This window comes from Anarrhichthys ocellatus, unplaced genomic scaffold (assembly GCF_004355925.1).
Source record: "Anarrhichthys ocellatus isolate YVR2014 unplaced genomic scaffold, GSC_Weel_1.0 scaffold5, whole genome shotgun sequence".
In the NCBI taxonomy this organism is placed as follows: domain Eukaryota; kingdom Metazoa; phylum Chordata; class Actinopteri; order Perciformes; family Anarhichadidae; genus Anarrhichthys; species Anarrhichthys ocellatus.
Genome location: NW_022280035.1, coordinates 2,197,866 through 2,220,174, shown reverse-complemented (window position 1 = coordinate 2,220,174; position 22,309 = coordinate 2,197,866). Strand labels below are relative to the sequence as shown.

The window sequence follows — 22,309 nt, the reverse complement described above, 5'->3', positions numbered from 1 at the left end:
GATGTCTGGGATGTTTTTAGCTGCTTCGCCACATAATCGGAAGAATCTTAACGAGCCATATGGAGTCACAGAGGGAGTCCTTTGTGGGTTTTTTTTTTTTTTTTTATTGTTTTTTTTAAGATGAAGCCAGTGGGGCTGTGTTCCATTTCAATGAGTGTGTCTCCGCCAGCAAAACATGCTGCTGCAAACTGTTTTTAGATTGAGGGGTGTTTAAAGTCGCCATAGTATTCCTGATTTGATGAAGAGTGTTGATTTTCCACGCTGGAGATTTAGCCGTGTGGAAATCTGAGATATGGTTCGTTCACCTGCTGTTTGAAAAAAAAAAAAAAAAAGAGAGAAGGCCTTTGTTGATGTTCGGGCAGCATCGGTGCAGCTGCTTCTGGATACGGTTCTCTGCATTGCTACTGTATGCATGTTAGAGTGCCCTGCAGGGACCACTGCAGGATATTAATAGGAGATTGATCAAAGGGAAACCCTGATAGCTTTAAACTGCTCCCTGAGCACATGCTGCATGTAGCTTCATAATTAGTTAGTAAATACGGAGGATGCATATCTTCTATGACTTAGATGGAGAAAGTGAGGTCAGAGTGCTGAGCTAACAACATTTTCTATTGACAAAAATTCCACCATGTTAAAACTAAAATCTATTGTGTGTGAAACACCCACTGTGGAGAAACGTCTATAGAAGCTTCTCAAACCACTCCTGCTGTCACTGCCTGTCCATATTAATTAAGGACAGCTGTTTTACAATTGCAGTTCACAAGCAAAACATCAGGAACGGGAACGGGAGATTTGCTCAAACGTGCACCGATCAGCACGCTTGCCCACCAACAAACTCACGAGGTCGTGTCTGCATGTTGGTGTTGAGCTATAATCTTGTGCACATACTGAGCTCTCGGATGAAGAGAGGTCGACGCTGCTGCAGGAGTGGTTTGAAAGCTTTCTTTGGGCGCTTTTATGCCTTTTGGAATCCATTGCAACTGACATGGATTCAAGCTGACCACAGCTGCCGCGCTCTGTCGAGGTTGACGACCCTGCAGGGTGTGAGTGTCTGACACTTAAAAGATCAGATTTCGGGTGACAAAAAAAACATCCCCGCGCTCTTTCCTTTTGTTTTTTGCTATTTTTCATCAACACAGCATCCTTTAATGGCGTGTCCTCAGAGTTGTGTTTATATTTCCCTTTCTTCAGGGAGTGAAGCCCGCCAGCTACAACAAGGTCATGGATCCTGAAATCAAGGAGATTATTGGGGAGTGTATCTGCCAAAAGAAAGAGGAGCGGTGAGTGACTGTGCCCATCATTGTCCGGTGTCCAGCCAATAGGGCCCACAAGGTGCCCTCTCATCTTCCATGCCTTGTCTCGCCTCCCCCTGCTTCATTGCTGTGGTGCTGACAGTTGGGCTCTCAGCAGCACTGCAGTCTCCTCACCATGTCTGCAGGGTGTCCCTCTATTTCTGTTACATAATGAGTTTGTGTACAGAGGGGAAGATGACCCTTAATTAGCCTCCAGTGGCTTCTTCTATTCAATTCTATTTTTTTGGAACAATAGAAAGAGGGCAGTCTGAGTTTTATTTTGTTTCCGTTGAGTTTGAATGAAGTGTGTTTTTACGATGCTCCGCCGCTTGAACACATCTCCGAGCTGAAACTGCAGATGCGCCCCACACACACACACACACACACACACTACGGCGACAGAAGAGAGCCAAACTGAACGTGCCACACAGCGTTTTAGCTGTAGTAAAATATACAATATGTGCCTTTGTTGTTCCTTCTGCCAGGTACACCATCAAGGACCTGTTGAACCACGCATTCTTTGCTGAGGACACGGGCGTAAGGGTTGAGCTAGCTGAGGAGGATGATGGGAAAAAGGACTTTATAGCCCTGAAACTTTGGGTGGAGGACCACAAGAAGTTAAAAGGAAAGTACAAGGAGAGTGGAGCCATCGAGTTCATGTTTGACCTGGAAAAGGAGGTCCCTGAGGTTGTGGCACAAGAAATGGTGAGTGAATATTTAAAGGTATAATTATTTGATGCGTGTAAAATATTTTGAGAGGAATCTGGATTTAGAATCCTTTTGATTTGTCTTCTCATTATTACTACATTATAAGTCTACCTTAAAAATATGGCATCTACACATGGTTCAACCTTCTTCTTTCCCTAATTTCAGTTTGAGTAATAAAGTAGTTTGAACCCATGCTGGTTATGCATTTTGCCTGCCTGGCTTAGTGTGTTCTGGCTGCTGGCGTTACTCGTATCTCATCATTGGGGAATGCATTCAGATGCAGATTGTCAGAGATAACTTACTCTGCTCTTCCAGGAATACAGTGATTTTTTATTTTTTTTTCCTTGTTTTTTTGATGTGGTTTTCTCTCGTGAACACCATCAGATAAGGCTCCCACAGGCCCTGCAATAAAACCCTGGCCCAGAAACACTCTGTGTGGGAGCCATGATTATACCCACCTCAAGCCTTTATAACTGTCATCAAACATTCTGCAGCACCATGGAATTATTTATCGGGCTGTGGGATTAAAAGAGGTTGAGTTAACACCGTTCGACTTCAGATGGAGAATACAAACAGTCGTTGCCAGGTATGAGCAGGTTTGGATGGGGAAACTGAAATGGGTACATCAGAAATACGAGAGAGAGAAAGTCTTCAGTGAGACATCTGAAACCAGGATCTTTTTTCAGTGTAGACTATAAACCTCTACATCATGTGTAAGTAAAGGAGTGAGATGTGTCAGCTGTATATTAATCACTGTCCCTCAGATTATTCAAAATACGAGTGTTTTGTTTAATACTCAATTATCAAATTTATCCAACGACTGTGAGACAACAGCCGTGTTTCCATTAACGGATTATTAGAAACGCTGTTTGGAAACAGCTAAATTTCACTCCAAACGTTTTTAGACTCGCTTGAGGTGTCGTTTGCCTTTGTTATGGAAACACCTTCCCGCCATTCCTTAAGACCTCCATGTGTCTCTCGTAGCCGACTTGTTTTGTTTCCAGTTCGCAGCATCTGCTTCTTCTACTCTGTTTACTGGCGGTTTACAGCCATGTGTAGCCTTTAGCGCTGTAGCTGAGTTTATTTGCTCCAAACCAGTTAATGGAAACGCTTCTTTTCTTCATTCCTATATTGCAACATTTCAAAAAAATGAGCTTGGCCACTGAATATAAACATGGCTAGTGAGTGAGGACCAGCTTTCTTTGCCTTCTGTTTTTCTGCCTCTTGTTTTTTAATAAAGAGTCTTCCTCTTCATTGTTGCTCTCTCCCTCCCACACATCTCTTCCCCTCTTTCCTGTCTGCACTCTCTCCCTCTATTTATCTCTTCTGTTTTGGCCTTGACCACACTGTCAAGCTGGGGAGAAAGAAATGAATGCCTCTCTGTAACAACCGCCCTGGGCATGAGGGCAGACATGTGGACGCACAGCACAATGGGAGTGTAGGCCAGCATGCTCGCATGTCAAGTCGCTCTAATGAGTTCTTTCTCTGCAGAGAGGCAACATGAGAGATGAGAGTTGTCTCCAGTGATGGACCTGGCTCTCCCTTTTTTCGGGTCATTTATACCGACTGTGCTAATGATGCCTAATTACTCTGTGCTTACTACTATGTGTGTTCAGTGCTATTTACACTGTGCTGTACGCGGCACATTAGATGAATGAACATGGTTTAATTAGTTTTGATATGCACAAAGTAACTGCTTGACTAGTATTTTCTTTTCGTACTGCTGAATAGTGTCCTCTAGTTTCAGAAGGAGCTAAAGCTCTGTAGCCAATTCAAACGCGGTTTTATGTCGAGACAGAATTAGATTTTCTTCTTGCATGTACATGTGTTATTTAGACACTTGTGTTGTGAACAATGAATCCAGCTGCTGACAAAGAGGATACTTCCCCACTGCTCTGATCCCCTTGAAATAGATTTTTCTGTCCCTTCCGTCTCTTGCTCCTTCTCTCTCCCTCACACAATGTGCTCTCTCTCCTCTCACATGCTCCATGCTAAAAATATCCTGGAAGTCACGCTCTTCCCCTTTTTACTTTGTCAGGTGGAGTCGGGCTTCTTCCACGAGAGCGACGCTAAGACTGTGGGAAAGTCGCTCAGGGACCGCGTGGCCCTGATCAAATGGAGACGGGAGAGAACGGTGTCTGCTGCGGTTCCAGTGGATGGAGGTGAAGGCGGGCACAGAGTCCAGATGACGCCATCACAGGGCATCACTGCCGGGGTTGCGCATGTAGGACAGCCTTTGCTGGAGCCGGAAGAGCCGGAGGCAGACCAGCACAACAGGCTGCGTAACCTACCAGCCAGTGCCACCTCAGTGACGTGTAAGAGATTCTGTCCCCCCCCCCCCACTCAGAAACACACGAGCTCAATCTCTGACTTTTTAATGAGTGCATGATTTCTGTGCGTCTCTGCAGCAGACGGCACACTCGACAGTGGCATGGGCTCCACTGTGTACTCGGACTCCCACAGCAGCCAGCAGAGTGTCCTCTACCAGTCCCTGCTGGAGCCTATTACTATGGCAACACAGCAGGTGTGTATCAGGAGCATACACACACCCAGGTGGACCATGCACATTCGGATTAATCAAAACACACACTGTTTGAAAGCAGCCCTCGCTCACGTGGCCTTGGAGCTGAGCACAGGCACTGAATCCACAGTCAACACATTTCTGGACAGTCATGCATATTAGATGCAGATGTTTTTCTCATACATTCACGTGTGTTTGTCCTCATCTCTTCATATTGTGTTTTGCTTTTGGGTTGCTCCTCCTGATCAGTGCCAGAGCAGTAGCCCTTCTCCAACAGATCGACCTCACTCCTGTGAAAAGGGGCAAGTTTGGGGGCCAACACTGAGCCCGGAGCTCAGGACCCGTTTAGGAGCTGCAGCCCGAAGAGGAAGCGCCCCAGTTCTTGACACTCGCAGGGCAAACCAAATTACTCAACTCCATGCTCTCATTCAGTCACGGAGATCAATCAGTCCCACCCCGACGGCACCGGAGAACCGGTTGGAAGTCGACCCTCCAGAGCTTCACTCGGAGGCCACGGGTGGGTTCCCCTTCCAGAGTATTCTGCCAGAACTGCAGGCCTTCCCTGTCCCTTCACCCTCTGAGCACCGCCGCTTTAGTGACACACCAATCAGACCGTCATCAGACGCCACCAGTGAGAACTCAACACTGCCTGTGCCAAGTGAACGAAGACACTCTGACCTCAGTAGTCTTCTGAGTCTCACCGCTCATCATAACCACCATTTTGCGGCGCACAGAGGCCACGTGTGCCAGGCTTGCCTCTCTTTGCTTCTTCTAAGGTCACGGGAAGGGAGCCACCGCCGTCCTTCTGGTGCCGTGCCAACACACCACTGTCCGTGTGACTTAAGGCAGAAAACATCCTCCATTGGAGCAATGACCACTCCCGGTTGCGGACGGCTGAAAGGTTTGAGTGATTGTTATGATTTCTCGCTGCTGCAGCAGTCCCTGTTCAACATAATCAGCCGCAAAGCAGCCCCTTGTCCTGCCACACCCACCCAAGCCTCCCTGCTGCACTCCTCGGCTGCCCACAGGCCGGCGCGCAGTGATGGAGACGACGGCCTGAAGAGTCATCCGCTGGGTGACGGTTTGGTTGGAGACCAAGAACCCATCCAGGACTGCGAGGATAGACTCTGTGCCCGAGAGCATCAAGTTACCAGAGCTGTCGGAGTGGTAGGTCACATTGGTGTCCCATGTGGGGCCAACTGCTTAACTGAACTCTCCCCGCCTATAGGAGATGAAGCGTTATTCTGCATGGAGCTGGTCTGATCTCCTCCTGATCTTGTCTACTGTCTGAGTCTCGCTACCTGCATAGGCCTACAGAGCTGACTGTCTTCTTAAAAATCATAAGCTTGATCCTGTCGGAGGACGATGGAACAATCTCTAATAGACCACGTTCTCCTGCTGATTAACCTCAACCAATCCCTTCTAGAGCTGAACTAGACATTAACAGTTTCCTTTCTGCTTTACTGGCCCAATGTTACACCTGTCTTGCCCCTTGGCTTGCCCTGGATAGATGGCCTATGATTGGAGGTGGTGGGGCGGCTGTCTGATCTCCCTCCTCTCGGACTCTCCTACCATTTCTCTTTTGTGTCCTTATTTTAGCGCACACCTGTCACCGCCTGCTCTTTGTTGAAACACATGTTTCATTAACTTATTTTAATCCCTCATCCTGTCATTATACTTGCATCCTGTAATGTAATTGACATACCTATTATTTGTGGGATTGTATCCTTGTCTGGTAAAAGAGAGAGAGAGGGGCTAATTTGAATTTCTCTCCTTTGTGTCCTTAGGCCAGTTCAGCAGGTCACCACAATCAGCCTTCTGTACATGGCCTGCCGTCTTCCAGCACATCGGTGCACACACCGCTGCAGTACGTCCAGCCTGGACACAGTTACCCTGCTGCTCCGTATGTTTGCCAACACGGCGCCGCAGCACCAGCTCCAGCTAGTCTCTGTTCAGTCAACATCCAGCATACAGTCGGTGCTGCTAGCTACACACCTCCAAGTGTGCAACAGACCCAAGTTGCAGCAAATATTTCAGCATCAGCTGTGCAGCAGCAACATGTCGCACAGAGCTACCAAGCACCAGGCCACCAACAGCAGCAGGCCGGAGCAGCAAGCGCTTTGACTTTCCCTTTGAATGTGCAACAGACTTGTCAGAAATGCGTGGGCCCAACTCAACAACAGGCTCACTCTGCTTCAGGATGTCCCGCTCCAGTTCAGACTGCTGCAGCAGCACAGCAGCCAGCACAAGGCTACCCTCTTGGATCTGTAGCCCCGACTGTTGCAGCCATGGCCCAGTGTCATCCGACACAAGCTCCCGGTGCACTGCAACACGTCCAAGCCGCAGTCAAACTGCCAAGTCAGCAGCCTGGTCAGAGCTCCTCCACACCAGCACTTTACAGCCAACAGATGCCAACTCAACAAGAGCACCACCTGAATACTCAGACCAACATACAACTAACACAACATGCTGGGCAGGCTTACATTCAGCCTCAACTCCAGCACAACCAAGACACTCTGCACACCATGCACCAACAAATGGCACAACAGCCTACCCACCTGTCTCAAAGTCAGCAGACTGCTAGTCAGCAACAGGTACACGCCCCAACTCTACAGAAGCACAGTCAGACGGCCATGCAGACCGCGGCTCCCCAACAGAGCCAGGATGTATCCCAGTCTACAGTCCAACAGATTCAGACCTCAGCTTCTCAGCTTCACCCGACAGTGCCGGTTGAAGCCACACACCAGAGTTACCCTGCTGTCGGACTACCTGACGCTGCCTCGCAGAGCTATGCATATTCTGCCCTCAGCGCTCAGAGCCAGTACCTGTCTGCACAGTCTTCTGGTGCTCCACAGACCTACGGAGCACAACAGGTGAGTGTTGATAATCACTAGACGGAATATCGTAGCAAGGCGGCATACATGGTGCCCCAGTTCTGAGTTTCATGTCGGTTTGCCCTCCTCTGACCTCGCCCTGTTTTCATTTTTCATCAGTTTCAACCCTATCTTTGCATCGCTGCTATCCTGAACCAGGTAGAACGCCTTTGTCTCAACACAATTTGTCACTGTGGGACTCAATGTTGGAGGGACAGAAAACGAATGCACTTAAACAAGAAAACATGATTATTTATGGCAGTGCCGTTATTACTTTTGGAGCTACTCATATTATGGTGCCTGGTTCTGAATTGGAAGCAGCTGCGCTGGTGGCCAGTAGGTGAATGAAAATATGACCGGCTCAACAGGAGTTCTCTCAGACAACAGCCGACAGCAAGTTGTTGGAAACAGTAATGAAAACAATAACAGTGGTCTTAGCCGCTGCATACGCCAGCCCTCCCAGGCTTGGTCTGCGTCTGCTTTGCTGTACACTGTGCTCCAGCTCGTGCAGCAGGTTCAGACTGATTCCAGGCTTAGGGACAGGATGGGAAATGTGAGCTATTCTGATCTGGGTCAATAGCAGGAAATGCAGATTTCCAAACGAAGAGATGAAACTGGAAGCTCTGCCATTATTGAACTTCCTCGCTCCTTTTTTTTTTTTTTTTTTATCTCTTTTTGTTCTTCTGTAGAATATTCCTGCTGGTCATTGCATTTCTCAGCTTGGACAAGATGGACAGGTGTCAGGTGGCCAGGTACTGCCTCCTCAACAGTCGATGGCTCAGGGAACTGTCCACCAACAACTCCAACCTCTGCAGATTTCAAACTCTCTCCCACCAACACATCCATCCCAGGTATAGTCTGCAGCTTTCACTGATATCTGCCCTGGATAATATCCGTTCATTCTCCTTGTGTCCGAGATATAGTTTTTTTTCTATCTTGGATTTTACAGACCAATAACAATATGGATTAGACGCAAGTTATCTTGATGCAGCGTCCTCCTGTGTTTGATCTTTGCTCTCTAGATTATTTATTATTTGATTTTCCTGTTTCTTCCTTTTCTTTATTTTCCCTTCAGTTTCCTTCACAGTACCCCACAATCCAGGTGATGACAGCTGTGACTGACTGTGAATCCTCCTACCCTCACCCTTCAACCTCCTCTTCTCTCAATCACATCTTCCTTTCTCCTGGACAGACTGTGACCCCCTCTGTCTTCCCCCTTTCTCCTCTGCACATTAAAAACATGTTAGTTTCACCCGTCCCGGTGTCCCTTATGCCTTCTCCCTCACCCGTGCTGGGACCCACATCCCCACAGCACCAGCACACCTCTGTTCTGCAGCAGCAGAGTGTTAGAGCTGAAGCTTCTCATTCACAACCTGCGTTTATATCGGCAGCATCCACCCACCCCTTACACACACACACTGCCCCGTGCCAGAACACACACCCTCCCACAAATGGCAGCACTCAGCCTCTGATGCAGGTAATTATGTTGGCTGCTGTGGAGTGCAGATGTTTACCAAGAGGGTGTGAACTGGAACCTTTGCTTGTGATAATCTCTGTCAGATTGTTTCAAAAAGCTTTGTTTTTATGGCCACTGTGCTGTTGTTCTGTGGCTGAAGGCTAATCACAGTTTACATATTAAAGTTACTGCGAGGAACTTTTAACTGGTTATGTAACCGTCTCAGTTTAATACTGATGCCTTTATATGACCTACATAAGTTAACAAGCGAGTCAGCGAGATGATTGCCTATTTCTACAGCTATTCTTTGTGTGTCATCGGTTGGATTCTGCGCAAAATCAGATGACATCATGCAGGTTCACCAGAAATTTCTTCGGCTCAGACTCCAGCAGCAACCAGTCCACCGTGGACAGACTCAGAGCCGGCTTCCCTGCCTTCGACCTGCAGTCGGAGCTACGGCGAGAGGAGGAGAGCTTAGCGGCCGGCAGCAGCAGCTGCAGCTCCTCCTCCAGCCAGGAGCAGAGCTACTCCTCGCTGCTCTGCCGGTCCTTGCAGGGAGCATACATCGACACCACGCTGCTGGAGACCCAGGCCGTATTGCTGGGCCCGCTGAAGTGAAGGGAGTCATGGCAGAACCAGGACTGAGCGGGGCAGACTGTCAGACCCTGCTGCAGTAAAGATAGAGGTTTTCTAAAGGGACTCTGATGCGCGGAAACACAACCACTTTTGTCCGCAGGGGCTGCCAAAATCAACACAAAATGAAAGTTCCTTGTAGTAACTTAATTAAATAATGCAGATGAGAAAATCAGTGTTGTTATAGTCACTGTACTTCATAAATGAAAACCCTGTAGAATATAGAAGTTCGAGGACATTTTTTTTTAATCAAGAAACGGCACAACAGTCAAAAGATTTAATATCTCAAAATGTCTGCAAAGGATTCAGTCTTCCAAGATAACATAATTATGTTTAATAAAATTGTGTTATTTTGTTTGTCTTCCCAGCAGGCGCAGGTCGGCCATCCTGAGCTCGTCCCCTCTGCTCAGCTCAGCCAAGCTGCAGTCTTCTCACCTTTGCAGAACGGGTCCGACGTGAGCGCGGTCACCACTGCTGCCCAGCTGGAGAGCAAGAACCCATGCCAGCTGGCCCCACAGGCCCAGAGTCAGGTTCAGAGCCAGCTTCCTGTACTGCAACCCTCTGACTCTCAGAAAGCATTATCTGGGTCTGCCAGTTCCAGTCTGAGTCAGCAGAAACAGCTCAGTAGTCTCACCGGAGCTGCAGGTCAGGGTCCAACAGAGACCAACATGGAGGTATGGCCATATGACTCACTTCCACGTTCTTTAGTACTCATTTTATATTTCCTCCTCTGCCCACCTTGCTTTGCAAATATACAAGTGCAGTCACATGTAGTGGCTCTTGTACTTCCTCTCAAGTCACCATCAGGAATGTCAAACACGATAGCTGATTAATGTTACTCTCTTTTATTCCTTCTCTCTGATCGCTTGTATCTGTTGTGTCTGTAGGATCAAGCAGAGAAACACACTGGAGGACAGAGCTATGACAGGTACTAGCTTTATTCCCATCAGCCGTCTGTGCAGGTGACCAGTCAGTGATTCTAAGAATCGTAACAAATGTATATTGGATGAGAGAGATCTTAGCAGCTTTCTGCCTGGTCTGAAACAGTTTTCCGTCCTCTCTTACTTCAGACTTAAATAATTAGAGGCTCTATTGTTTACATAGTTACAGTAGCCACACCCATCTTGAAAGGATGCCTAGCAGAACCTTGCATTGGTTGACTATATTGCTCTTTTGAAGCAAAACGCTTCAGAAACTATCAAAAGCATTGACTGTTTATTTCTTACACTCCTTGAGTCACAGACGTTGTTTGCCTTTAGAAAACATTGAGGGCGTTTCACAAATCCTGTGACTGAAGTGCAATCCTCGTATTTCTTATATCATAATATTTGATGTGTAATGCTAACTAGTCTGGCAGGCTATCGCCCAAAGGACAGCTCTCCAGCTGCTCACAGACGTCTGTAGAACCAGAATGCACCCCGATGAACTCTGATGGCATCCGTCAATCTTTCGTATCGTTGTGACCAGCAGCAGCTAAAACTCCTTTTAGTTTAAGTTCAGTTGTTCCTTCATAATCGATAGCAGAAAGCTTATCGCCCATAAATCTATATCCCCTTTAAGCTCATGTGGAGTTTAGTGTCAACCATGGTTGATATATCAGGCTTTTGCCAAATCCTGCAGGCATTCCAGAGCAGCGATAAACTTTACAAAACTTTTTCACTAAGCTCCAGATCGAGGCCGGGAGGTAGAAATTCAGTAGAAATGTTCTTATTTACTATTTCTCTTTTTGTCAATGTGCCATCTTTTATTGAGCGACGTGTTTGGACGTGTTTGGACGTGTTTGGACGTGTTTGGACGTGTTTGGACGTGTTCGGACGTGTACCTTGTTATCTTGAAACTGATGTCCAACCTAAATGTAGAGCGGTGTGCTCAGTATTCAGGTATGAACGAACAAGGCCATACTTTAACTGATGTACTTGTCCTCTCCTCAGTGTCAACTCTGATGCCACGTCAGGGAAGGAGATGAGTGATGGTTATGAGGGGACCCATGGAGGCAAAGGTGAAGGGAAAGTCCGCAAACACCACCGCAGGTCCACGCGCACTCGTTCCCGGCAAGAGAAGATCAACAGGCCGAAGCTCAACATGCTCAATGTGGGTAACCAAAACACGTTCCGACATGAAAGACGTCGCTTTAAGTCGATGTTCAGAAATAATATAATAGCTGATAATGTATTTACTGTGTCTGCTCCTGTTGCAGGTGTGCAACACGGGCGATAAGATGGTAGAGTGTCAGTTGGAAACTCATAACCACAAAATGGTCACTTTCAAGTTTGACCTGGATGGAGACGCACCGGAAGAGATTGCTACATACATGGTACGTAGGAGACAAAGTCGGTGCCACTTCACATGATGCGAAGGTTTTCGTAGCGTGCTGTAAGCTGCCTGAGGTGCTTTCCTAAAGCTCAGAACTCTGAAACTCCCCGTGTTGCTGTTCTGAGCTGCAATGCAGCAAAATATATTCGTCTGTCTCTCTCTCTTGCTCCTTCTCTCTCCTCCTGTCCCAACCGATTTGTATTGGCCTCATATTTATAGATGGATGAATATTTATGGCAAAAAACTGCTCCACCAACTTATCATGTATAATAAAGGTGGTCCACGGCAAACGCCCACTTGTGAAGCTTATCAAAGCAATATATTTAATCAACTTGACGTTGTGAAATGCTTAGAGACATAAACACAATTATGCAAAAGTATTTATTGGATGTTCTTGAGCCTTGTTGAATAGAAAATGTATCTGGAAATTCAATAATTTTGTTAACATCTGTTGTTTCTGACACAGTTTTATTTCATGCATTTGTTGTTGAGCTAAAACCCTTCGTGTTCTGTCGCCTTGTCCTCCATTGCGTCCCTCAGGTGGAGAATGACTTCATTCTGCCTTTAGAAAAGGAAATGTTCATCGAGCAGCTTAAGGACATAGTGGACAAGGCTGAGGACATGCTGAGTGAGGACGCCGAGGGTGAGCGGAACTCTGACCAAAGAGGCAGCCCCAAACAGAACGAAGGCGCCGGCGCTCTGGGAACAGAGGTGAGAAAGGAACTGTTGACAGTTAATAGTTGCAATGGCACAATGTGTCTACGGGTGCCTCGGATTTATCATCCTGACAGCACTCTCGAGTTGACTCTGCATGCAACGCTGCCAACAAGAGCTGCCAAACATACCATTCCTGCTGATGTGGCATTTTGATCTAACTGAATTAGTTTCTGAGGTCCAGCTTTTTGGCTCGTTGAGGAAACCTTTTGAAATGCCTATTGAATGGATCCACATGAGTCAAATCTGTGTAGTAATCCTTCCTTTTTCTTTAGGGATTGAAGGCTTCTGCACCCAGCACACCACAGCCGGTGTACCAGCAAAACGGTAAGACTTTGAGCTACCTGGAACTTATGCATTCACATGCACAAAATCCACTCACACTTTTGAGATATAGTTAAACTCGGCTGTCTCCCTGCACATCTGCATTTGCATCTGCACACTTGAATTTATTTCCTCTGATTTTTTTTTTTTAAATTTTGTTTCTCAAGGGGTCAGTCGGTACATTTAGCTCTTTTACTGAATTAATATTCTAGTAGACGTGCGTTTATGAGCTTTCCTTTCTCTCTGTCCTTGACAGTCCTCCACACTGGCAAGCGCTGGTTTATCATCTGCCCTGTGGCTGAGACGCCGATATTGGACAAAGAGAAGACGACATCTCGCACCTCTACAGCCCAGGGTATGCTGCACACTCACAAACACAGTATAATTAATGCTTCACGTCTTTAGGTTCTCTACTTTGTGATATGAGCCCAACGAGCAGCAGCTTTCTTTGCCAGTGGTATATTTTCTATAGAATAAGCTGAATCGTTTCTGTCTGACTTGCTGCTGTTTGTAGTGAAGATGGTGCGCGTGCATCAGAGTGTGCTTCATCTGTTGGGGTCAGTTATATAAGTGTGCTTCTGCAGTGGTTCTAGGCGGAAATGAAGGGCGGGATTCATACTCCAACTGACGGAGCCTGATGGGGGAAGACAGGCAGTGATGTAACACTCGGGCACCCACAGGACCCAGCCTCCCTTCCTCTTCACGGCCTTGGCTGTTTAGCTCCCAATCTGTTCTACTCCTAATTAACTCTGATCTTTTTATGTCCCCAGAATCTGAAAAGTCTGCCTCATCGTCAGTCAGGCCCAACGGCAACACTACTGCAGCGGCAACCCCAGTCGCATCTTTATCCTCCCAAAGCCCGTCTGCCTCCTCCTCCTCCTCTCTGCCCACTGCAGCTCAGACCTCAGTGCAACCTCAAGACCAAAACATCGACCAAACCCGTCTCCAGCAGCCTCAGCCCTGTGTAACTAACCACGTCCTTGCTGCTGCCGGTGCCAGCCATCACAACTTCCTTTCTGTGGAAGAGCCTTGCATCTCTGCTGTCTCCATTGTAACGGACATTCCATGCTGCGCAATTGTGCCGCCTGTCACTCTGGATGTGAAAGGAGCAGCTAGTGGTTTGACCTCTGCCCTAACTAATCAGCCCAATCAGAAGGCCAGTCCCTCTGGAGAACTACCCCCTCAGCTGGCCTCCCATCAGGCTGTGGTCCTGCAGCAACCCTATGCCACGCCCATGCAGCCTGGGACCGTCACCTCCCAGCCCCAGAGTCCAGCGCATCAGACCCCCCAGAACTCCCAGTCGTCGAGCCACCCGCAGCCGACGAGTGGGGGGCCAGGCGAGTCGGACAGTGACGGACCACGTAGGGTGGAGTTTGCAGACCGCACCATCAAGACTTTGGACGAGAAGCTGAGAAACCTGCTGTACCAGGAGCACGTGCCCTCCCAGCCCTCCAGCACCGCACCCGACCCCCAGGCCTCCAGCACAGAGGGAGTCGGCTCACCTCCAGTCTCAGACGGCCAAAGCTCCGAGGGAGCACATGCAAAGAAGAAAGGGGAGCTGCTGGTAAAATGTGTGTGTGTGTGTGTGTGTGTGAGAGAGAGAAATCTGAGCATTCAAGCGCTGGTTAGGAGCTAAGTTAATGGCAACATCATTGAATCATTTCCCTGCACTGTATCATTGATTTGACTATTGGCTGTTAAGAGCAAGACGAATACTGTGTTTAGAAAGAGGGGAGGGTAACGCAATTACTGGCGTCGGCACCATAACTCATCGTGATCTCTTTCTCTGGCAGCTTCATTTTGTGTGTGTGTGTGTGTGTGTGTGTGTCTCTGCGTGCATGCATGCTGCCAAAAACAAATCAGGGTCTGAGTCATTCAGCAAAAGCTGAGGTCAGGAGAGACTGGCTAGCCTTACCACACTGATCTGGCGCATGTAACAATTTACCACTTTCTACTATTCAAATGATTGCGACCTCCCACATACACACTCTCTTCTGTTTTTCTCTGTTAGCCTCAGATTCCTGAGCGCACAGATAGTGTGGGTGCACTGAGTGACTCTGCAGTGGCAGGTAGGTAGCATTATTTATGTAATGTTGTCCATATCATGTTATTACTGCTCGCTGGTTTGAGAACCCGTTCCATCATTCTTCCTGGTCCTTTAGCCACCAACAGGGTTGTGAACAGAAGAGACGTGACCACCAGCTCCGGTTCTTACGGCTCCAAAAGCCGTTTTCAAGTAAGAATCCACTTTCAAAAACACAAATGTCCTTTGACCAAATGTAATTGTATTACAGATCATGATTTATGCCTTTGTTTGTCCTGGGTCCAGTTTGCTGCTTAAACATTGCATTGGTCGATGACGTTTATGGACCCTAATTTTGTTATAAACGCAGGCTTCTGTTCCTTCCAGATCATCCCCACTCCACCGGATGTCGTTTGCCGTTTAGAGAAAAGCAAGAAGAGCTGCAGCACCTGCAGTTCCCCGGCACCCTCTAGTGGTTCTGCAGGCTCACACAGCCAGTCCCAGGGCCCGGGCAGGAAAGACCAGGACTGTGGGTCCGTGGACAAATCCTCTGTGACGGCTGCAGCCGATCATGCAGCAACGTCCAAACCCCACAGCAGTAACCGCTACTCTGCCCCGCCGAACTTCTACCAGGCCACCCCGACGTCCAGCTCCGACGTCACGCCACACCACATCCCCCGGGCCCAGACGATGGACACTCCGACCCATCACGACCACCACCACTCCTCCCACCTCTACTCCGGCTCGGCCGATGAGGAGAGCAGCAGCGTCGCCCTTCCTGCGGCCCACCCGGCTCCCCCGGCTCACGCCCAGTCCGAGCACAGTGGAAGCGACCTCATGAAGAGGGCGGTGGCCTTCCTGCGGCGCACTGGTCGGAGCAAAAGCGAGCAGAGCTCCGATTCGCCGAGCCGACAGCCCGTGGGGATGAACGGTCACGCTGCCTCGCCATCTGCGGGACACGCCCACTCATCTTACTTCAGCAGTGACAACGACTCTGAGTTTGAGGATGCAGATATGAGGAAAGAACTGCAGAAGCTGAGAGAAAAGTAAAGTAACACACATACATTCACACTACAGGTGAATAGGGTATAAAATAATTAATGAATTCACTAAAAGGTATCGCCTGCTAGTAGCAGAGAACTCCTAAAGTAATGGCCTGAAAAGAAGTGTGAATAACTTTCTTCCGACTGGCCGTGCTAAAAAGAAACATGGCATTCATTTATCAGTAAGTGTGGTGCATGTGCAATGAGGATTATTTGACTCTGATAACGTGACGCATCCAAATGCAGTCTGTGAAACGTTGCTTTGATCTTTTTATTTTTGGCAGCCAGATGCAACTGTACGACAATACTGTGATCTTAATAATGGTAAACTGAATGAAATGATTTTGACATTTTCTTTGAACATAACGAGTGCACGGAGCTCATCAAAGACTTCAGTGTTGTTGTGTGTATTATTATTATTACTCACAGTGACTCTAATGATCATGTAGAAACCCACAAATATCACGACTGCAATCTGTACTGACGGAGGCTTCAGTGGACTGCATGGAGAGTAAATTACTGAGGGAGTGCTTCGGAAAAAGACGACGAAAACAGAAGCCGAAATTTACTTGCAGGCAGTTAATCTCTGTGTGTTTTCTCCCTGTACCTTCTCACCAGACACATGAAGGAGATCTCTGAGCTGCAGTCGTTCCAGAGGAGCGAGATTGAGCATCTGTACACAGAGCTGGGCAAATCGCTGCCCTCCAATTTAGGCCTACTCCATGCTGCACCCCCAAGTGGCCGCAGGCGCAGGGCCAGTAAACACAAGCTGAAGGCTGGGAAGCTGCTCAATCCGATGGTGCAGCAGCTCAAAAACAATCTTAACATCTCCGCAGAGAGGAAAGGTGTGTGGGTTGTTTCGATGGCGGGGGTTGATAAGTGGCGTACGTGACGAGTCGTGTGCACGGGAGAGCATTTTCAGTCTGAAAGCACACAATTGGAAAACACAGGAATGGCGTCTTCTTCAGAAAAACTGTAGGAATGTGTGATTCACAGAGTGATTCACTCTGACTCACACTTCTTTGTTTTTTTTTGGTTTTTTTCTGCTCCAAGGTGAGAGCGCCGCCGTGTGTTCATCCAGCTCCCCGGCTAAAAGTTCAGTTCTGTCAGACGGCTCTGCTCACTCCAGTGGCAGCTCCAGCTCCAGCAACCAGCCCAGTGCCCCCCCAGAGCAGGTCCACACCCAGCAGCCCTGTTCCCTGAAGGGCTCTTTCTCCTCGGACAACATCTACGCCGGGCTACACGGGGATGGAACGGCCAACCAAGCCTGCCCCGGCCAAGGTACACATTATGGGCTCATGTGCATGCTGATGCGTGTGTGTGTGTGTGTGGATGGGACATGCCATCCACTAAACAGCCACTAGGGCTGAGGCAAATGCTTAGCAGTGTTAGTGTTGTCCATACTGTCCATGGACAACATCTTTCAAGTAGCTCAAGATCAAGAGTCTCATCTCGAAGGATTACAGACACAAACACACCTCGCACTGTGTGTAGGGCCACTTAAAATACTATACATTTATATTTATGACCAATAATCGCCTGAAAGCAGAGGTTGGCAATATATCCAATAAATTAAGTGGTACACCTTTTAAAGTTCACATTGTAAATTCCTATTATAAGTAAATTCAAATCATACTTTGTTCTTTGCCCGTTTTATTTCTCCCAATGCTAAATATATAGTGAGTTCATATTCAGTTAATGCCAAGAACTTGATGTAAATATAATATGAACACGAATACTAAAGATAAAATATTAAATACAGGAAAACATGGAAAATGATTCAGTGTATCTACTATAAGCCACAGTATAAAAGATAAGATATTGATAATATATAATACTTAATAAATACGGCTCATTGTTTTTCAGCAGCCATTATAAAAGCTTGTTATTAATCGAGCCACGTTTAGACTACTGCAGGTTTGACAGATGCATTTTACGGTTAGTAGGTTCATCACTGTTGTAAAAGCCGAGAGCTGTCTCCATTCTAACGTCAATAATTCATGCTGACAACTGACAGATATACAGGAATAAAACATGGTGGTTTATTGAGTTTGCCAACAATATTTTTTAAATGTCACTGTAACTCCTAAATTCTTTCTCAAGCTGTTACCAGTTTGCCATGTTTTGTTTTCCACTTGAGATGTTTTGATCATGTTAAGATGGTCAAGAATACAAAAGCTCTGTGCAGCTGATGAATGTAGATTTAGTTTTGTTAGATCTAAGCGTCAGTCAAAGTGTCTTTCTTTTGTTTCCAGTGTAACAGTAAACTTATTATTATTTGATCTTTTTGATGTAAAGTATACTTTTTTTTTTTTTTTTGTTTAACTTTTTTCAGCAATATAATTTCTACTACATTTTATTCTTAACTTGCAGTGTATTTTCATATTTCTGCTGTTACAAAAGCATGTTTGGGGACAGGTGCAAAAATCAAATCAAGCAATGATACATTAATAAAAAACAAATAATCTTCGGGTCAAAACTCAAGCATACAACCACAATGTTCTTCCCCTAACAATGCTCTCTATTGTCAGATGTAATTATTGTCAGATGATGTAGTGGGATCCTGCATATCGTGCACTCCTTCTTAGTCTTTTGATGGTGGGGGTTTCTCATCCCAGTCTCTGTACACTTTTACAAAGTGTCTCTCTTGTTTCTTCTCTTCTTCCCTCTTATATTCATTTTTACAGGCTGGACGGTTTACCACCAAACGTCAGAGAGAGTCACCTATAAATCTAGTAGCAAACCACGCACTAGATTCCTCAGTGGACCTGTGTCTCTGTCCATCTGTTTGTATTTGTTCTTTTCTATTTCCCCTCGCTCATTTCCATCTTCTCTTTGTTTAACCTGCCTCTCTCTCTCTCTTCTATCAACCATTTAAAGAAACAAAATGTATCTGTGATCTAGTGGATCTTCTATTTCACCCTCCTCACCTGGCACTCATTTTCTATTCCTACCACTCGACCCCCTCCCCCTCCCTCAACAACCTCGAAGCTTTATGTTCCGTATGATATTTTCCTTCTGACCGCCAGAGGATATCCATCACATGCACACGTGATGTTACTATTCAAAACCCATGTCTACAAAGCCAACTGAGTCTGGAGAATTCAGGAAAACGCCACCAGAATCAATGGCCTGTGCAGCCAGGAAATGTTTCCTTTTCATCTTCAAGTAATCCATGAAGCCGGTCACGTTTCAGCTTCCGGCTTTGCTGGAAGTCCCTTCACCGGTTACTGTGCAGAGGAGCCTGTGGACACTCGTCTGTGCCACTTTAAAGAGCTTATGCTCAAGTTATGACTTACTTTAATAACATCTGTGTCCTCTTGGTGGTTGATGTTCTGCTGCATCAGCTTTTATTTAAAACCCTGTGACTACAGGTTTGGATGAGATGACTGGACTCCTGATTGGAGGGGAGCGTGACTCTTTCCAAAGACCCTCCTCAAATTCAGACTTTCAGTTTGACAGCATTTTGTTTTTGGCAATAAGAGTAAAGACACCGTCAGTATGATGAACTCACCCTGCTGCTCTGATGTAATTCATCTATATTATGTCATTTTGATTACAGCTATTGTGTAGGATTAGACTATGCATGTTTGACAGAGTTGTAAATTCAGCGCTGATTCAAGTGGCATGCATTTGGAAGTCAGTCAATCTTTTTTTGACCTATTTTCTTTGCAGAAAAGTTGCCGGATGACTTCAGACCTGTTGCACTTTGTGCAGGCATTTTGAGTCGGATGGGTTTCAGCGCTCAGAGTTTTAGTTTTCTTTGTTAAGTTGAGACGAGAGGCTGTGCTTCATCAAAGCAGAAGCTTTCTAAGTTGATTGTTGAAAACATTTCTTATGAAAACAATTTGAGAGTAATTCCTATACCTCTTGCTATCAAGTGAAACTCCCAAGAGTGTTTCCACCTCCTGGTCTGCATTGCTGGGCAGTGCTTTAGATAGTTGTAGTAGCTGACATGCGCTTTATCGTACATTTGTGCGCTCATATGGTAAATGTAGCCGTGTGTTGTATTGCCACTGTCTCCTGTGGTCAGACAGAATAAGGTAAAAACTAACAGGATCTATGAACTCATTCAGTTTCTTGGCATGAAGCTTGAAAAGGAAACATTTCCAGGGTGTGTGCGGCCTCCAACACCCAGGCTGCAGGAAACTTACATGTTATAGGTTTTTTTAATCTGTAGTCTGGTATTCATCCACAATTCACAGATCCATTCATAAACCATTCATTCATGTATATTCCCCCCCCCCCCCCCCATACAAATGCTTTGTGCAGTGCTTCTGGCTTAAAAAAAACAAACGCACTGGGGCTAGTTCTCTCCAAACATGGGCCCGAGGTCAGATCTGAAACCAGACAGGACGCCTGTTTGTACAAATGTGTGTGTGTGTGTGTGTGTGTTAGAGAGAGAGAATGCCAAAACCTTTTTTTTTTCCTTTTTGTTACATCCACTGTTAATTTAAATTGTATAACATCTCCCTAAGTCCAGGCACTTTGCCCCAGTCAGCAGCCCTCTGTACATTAACACAGAGGGGAACAAAGCCCGCCCCTCCCTGATAGGCAGCTCTCTCTGTCCCTCATGTTTGGACGGGGAAGACGTGCATGGTGCAGGCGCCAGGCAGGGCACTGATGGAGACTTGCTCCACCAATACGAAGGGCTGTATCGTCAATATTACTTCTTTTCTTTTTGTTCCTCCTCCTTCCACCTCTCCCGAGTTACCTGCATGTTTCTGACTTAAGTGCTGACTCTGAGGAGTTCCAGCTAGTATCTGTGTGCTCTTTCAGTTTGGAGTTTTATTTATTTTTGGTTTCACAGGCATTGTCACATTGACAAAGGGATCTCTTTTTAATCCAGGCTTCCTTTCGTAGACAACACTTTTATCTCGTTATGGTTGCTCGCTGCCGACTCACGGAACAATAAATTCTAAACTGAATCGAGATGATTTTGCTCTTTAAATCGTAAAGGCGATTGAGATGATAGTGACTGCATTTTGCCAGAGTTCTCTCCGACACCATTTCAGCTGTTTTCAGTAAGTTCATTTAAAAGGCAGCCTAAAATATGGCGGTCTTCATCCTGACATTGTTGCTATAAAAGCAGGAACCATTTAACGCGCAGCATCACAAACCACGGCTAGGTGTGCTCTCCGTCAGGTTCACTTTCTGTAGTCACCTTTTGATTTTAAAGAGAACACCTAGGCTCCTTCTTTCAGTCCTCCTCACTTTTAAACCCCTTTGTCCTCCTTTTCCCTCCTTCTCTCTCCCCAATTGTTTTAATAGCTGAATGTGCTTTTGAAGCAGCTTCTCCACATCCGTGTGGTGTGCAGTGTGTCCTGGCCTAACTGTTCCTGTCTTGTGCTGTTCTACCTTCTTATAGGGTCCACTCTGAAACGACTATGTCTAGGCAAAGAGCGCAGTAGTAGTAACTATCTCATTTACTTTCTTACTCTCTGTCTTTCTTCCTCTGTCCCCACTATTTTAGTCCTCCTTATTTTTGTATGTGCACTTTATTTTCTTTCTTCTTTTTTTGTTTTTCGGCACTTTGTTGCGGTTGTTGTCGAAGTTGTGGTTGCTCTGCAGATTGTTGCATTGGTTTACGTTTGTCGTTGTTTTGCACGGCGGTGTCGATGTCTTGATTGCTGAATTTTGTCATTGCTTGCATATCAAACATTTCATTTGTCTGTGGAAGTCACTTGTGTTGCAATCATTTGGCTGCTATGTTGGCAAAACACGTCACAGTAAATAAAATCTCGAGACATTTACTCAACAAAACCATTGTTAAAGTTGGCCCTCATGAAGGTGATAGAATGGGTTCATTGTGTCTAAAGTGCCTCACATTACGCCAAACAGCAGCCAATTGATTTGACTGACAACTTATTCTTTTTTTATTCTTTTGACGTGGCCAGTTTTTTTTAATACCTTTTGTGTCTTTTCAGGGTCCGCTTTCAACACCGCCACGTCGGCCTCCGGTCACACACAGCCGCCACTCACATCAGCCACGCCCTCACCATCTCCCCAGCCAATCACACGGCTTGCTCAGGTCCAGACCAACAACAGCAACAACAAGAGAGGCATGTTCACCGACGATCTTCTCAAACTGGTGGACGACTGGACGAAGGAGACCGTGTCGGCGGCCAATCAGCCGCGCCCCTCCCTCAACCAGATCAAACAGCAGAGACGGCAGCAGGACCTGGAGGCCAGAGCGACACCCATGGGAGCAGCCACACACGAGGTATTCAGTTGTGCTTTGATCATAGTGGAGTAACGGTACAAGAAATGCAGTTCGATATCTACCTCGGTTTGTGGGTCATGGTTCGGTACAATAGGGAAAACGCAGAAAATAACTCTTTTCATTCAACAGTGGTTCATTGGCTGTCGCATACTGAACCGAAGATCCTGTATCGAGTGGTTCAATGCA

At 46.6% G+C, this 22,309-nt stretch overlaps 1 protein-coding gene across 3 annotated transcripts in view; it reads left to right on the top strand.

Annotated features, from left to right (window-relative positions):
- The window catches only part of LOC116382064 (serine/threonine-protein kinase WNK2), a 39,826-nt gene that overhangs the window by 16,868 nt on the left and 649 nt on the right, over positions 1–22,309 (top strand). Inside the window, exons 6-30 of one of the 3 annotated variants that reach the window (XM_031844744.1) lie at positions 1,192–1,280; positions 1,778–1,997; positions 4,039–4,315; positions 4,409–4,524; positions 4,771–5,688; positions 6,309–7,394; positions 7,515–7,553; positions 8,084–8,245; positions 8,470–8,871; positions 9,852–10,157; positions 10,371–10,411; positions 11,415–11,574; positions 11,681–11,797; positions 12,337–12,507; positions 12,786–12,837; positions 13,091–13,189; positions 13,605–14,398; positions 14,846–14,903; positions 14,997–15,070; positions 15,245–15,903; positions 16,519–16,745; positions 16,954–17,181; positions 18,588–18,686; positions 21,269–21,313; positions 21,828–22,123. In XM_031844744.1, the coding sequence (XP_031700604.1) occupies positions 1,192–1,280; positions 1,778–1,997; positions 4,039–4,315; positions 4,409–4,524; positions 4,771–5,688; positions 6,309–7,394; positions 7,515–7,553; positions 8,084–8,245; positions 8,470–8,871; positions 9,852–10,157; positions 10,371–10,411; positions 11,415–11,574; positions 11,681–11,797; positions 12,337–12,507; positions 12,786–12,837; positions 13,091–13,189; positions 13,605–14,398; positions 14,846–14,903; positions 14,997–15,070; positions 15,245–15,903; positions 16,519–16,745; positions 16,954–17,181; positions 18,588–18,686; positions 21,269–21,313; positions 21,828–22,123 (6,735 nt within the window). The remainder of the gene's footprint in view (positions 1–1,191; positions 1,281–1,777; positions 1,998–4,038; positions 4,316–4,408; positions 4,525–4,770; positions 5,689–6,308; positions 7,395–7,514; positions 7,554–8,083; positions 8,246–8,469; positions 8,872–9,851; positions 10,158–10,370; positions 10,412–11,414; positions 11,575–11,680; positions 11,798–12,336; positions 12,508–12,785; positions 12,838–13,090; positions 13,190–13,604; positions 14,399–14,845; positions 14,904–14,996; positions 15,071–15,244; positions 15,904–16,518; positions 16,746–16,953; positions 17,182–18,587; positions 18,687–21,268; positions 21,314–21,827; positions 22,124–22,309) is intronic. The other 2 variants (XM_031844745.1, XM_031844746.1) reach the window with 2 other exon arrangements.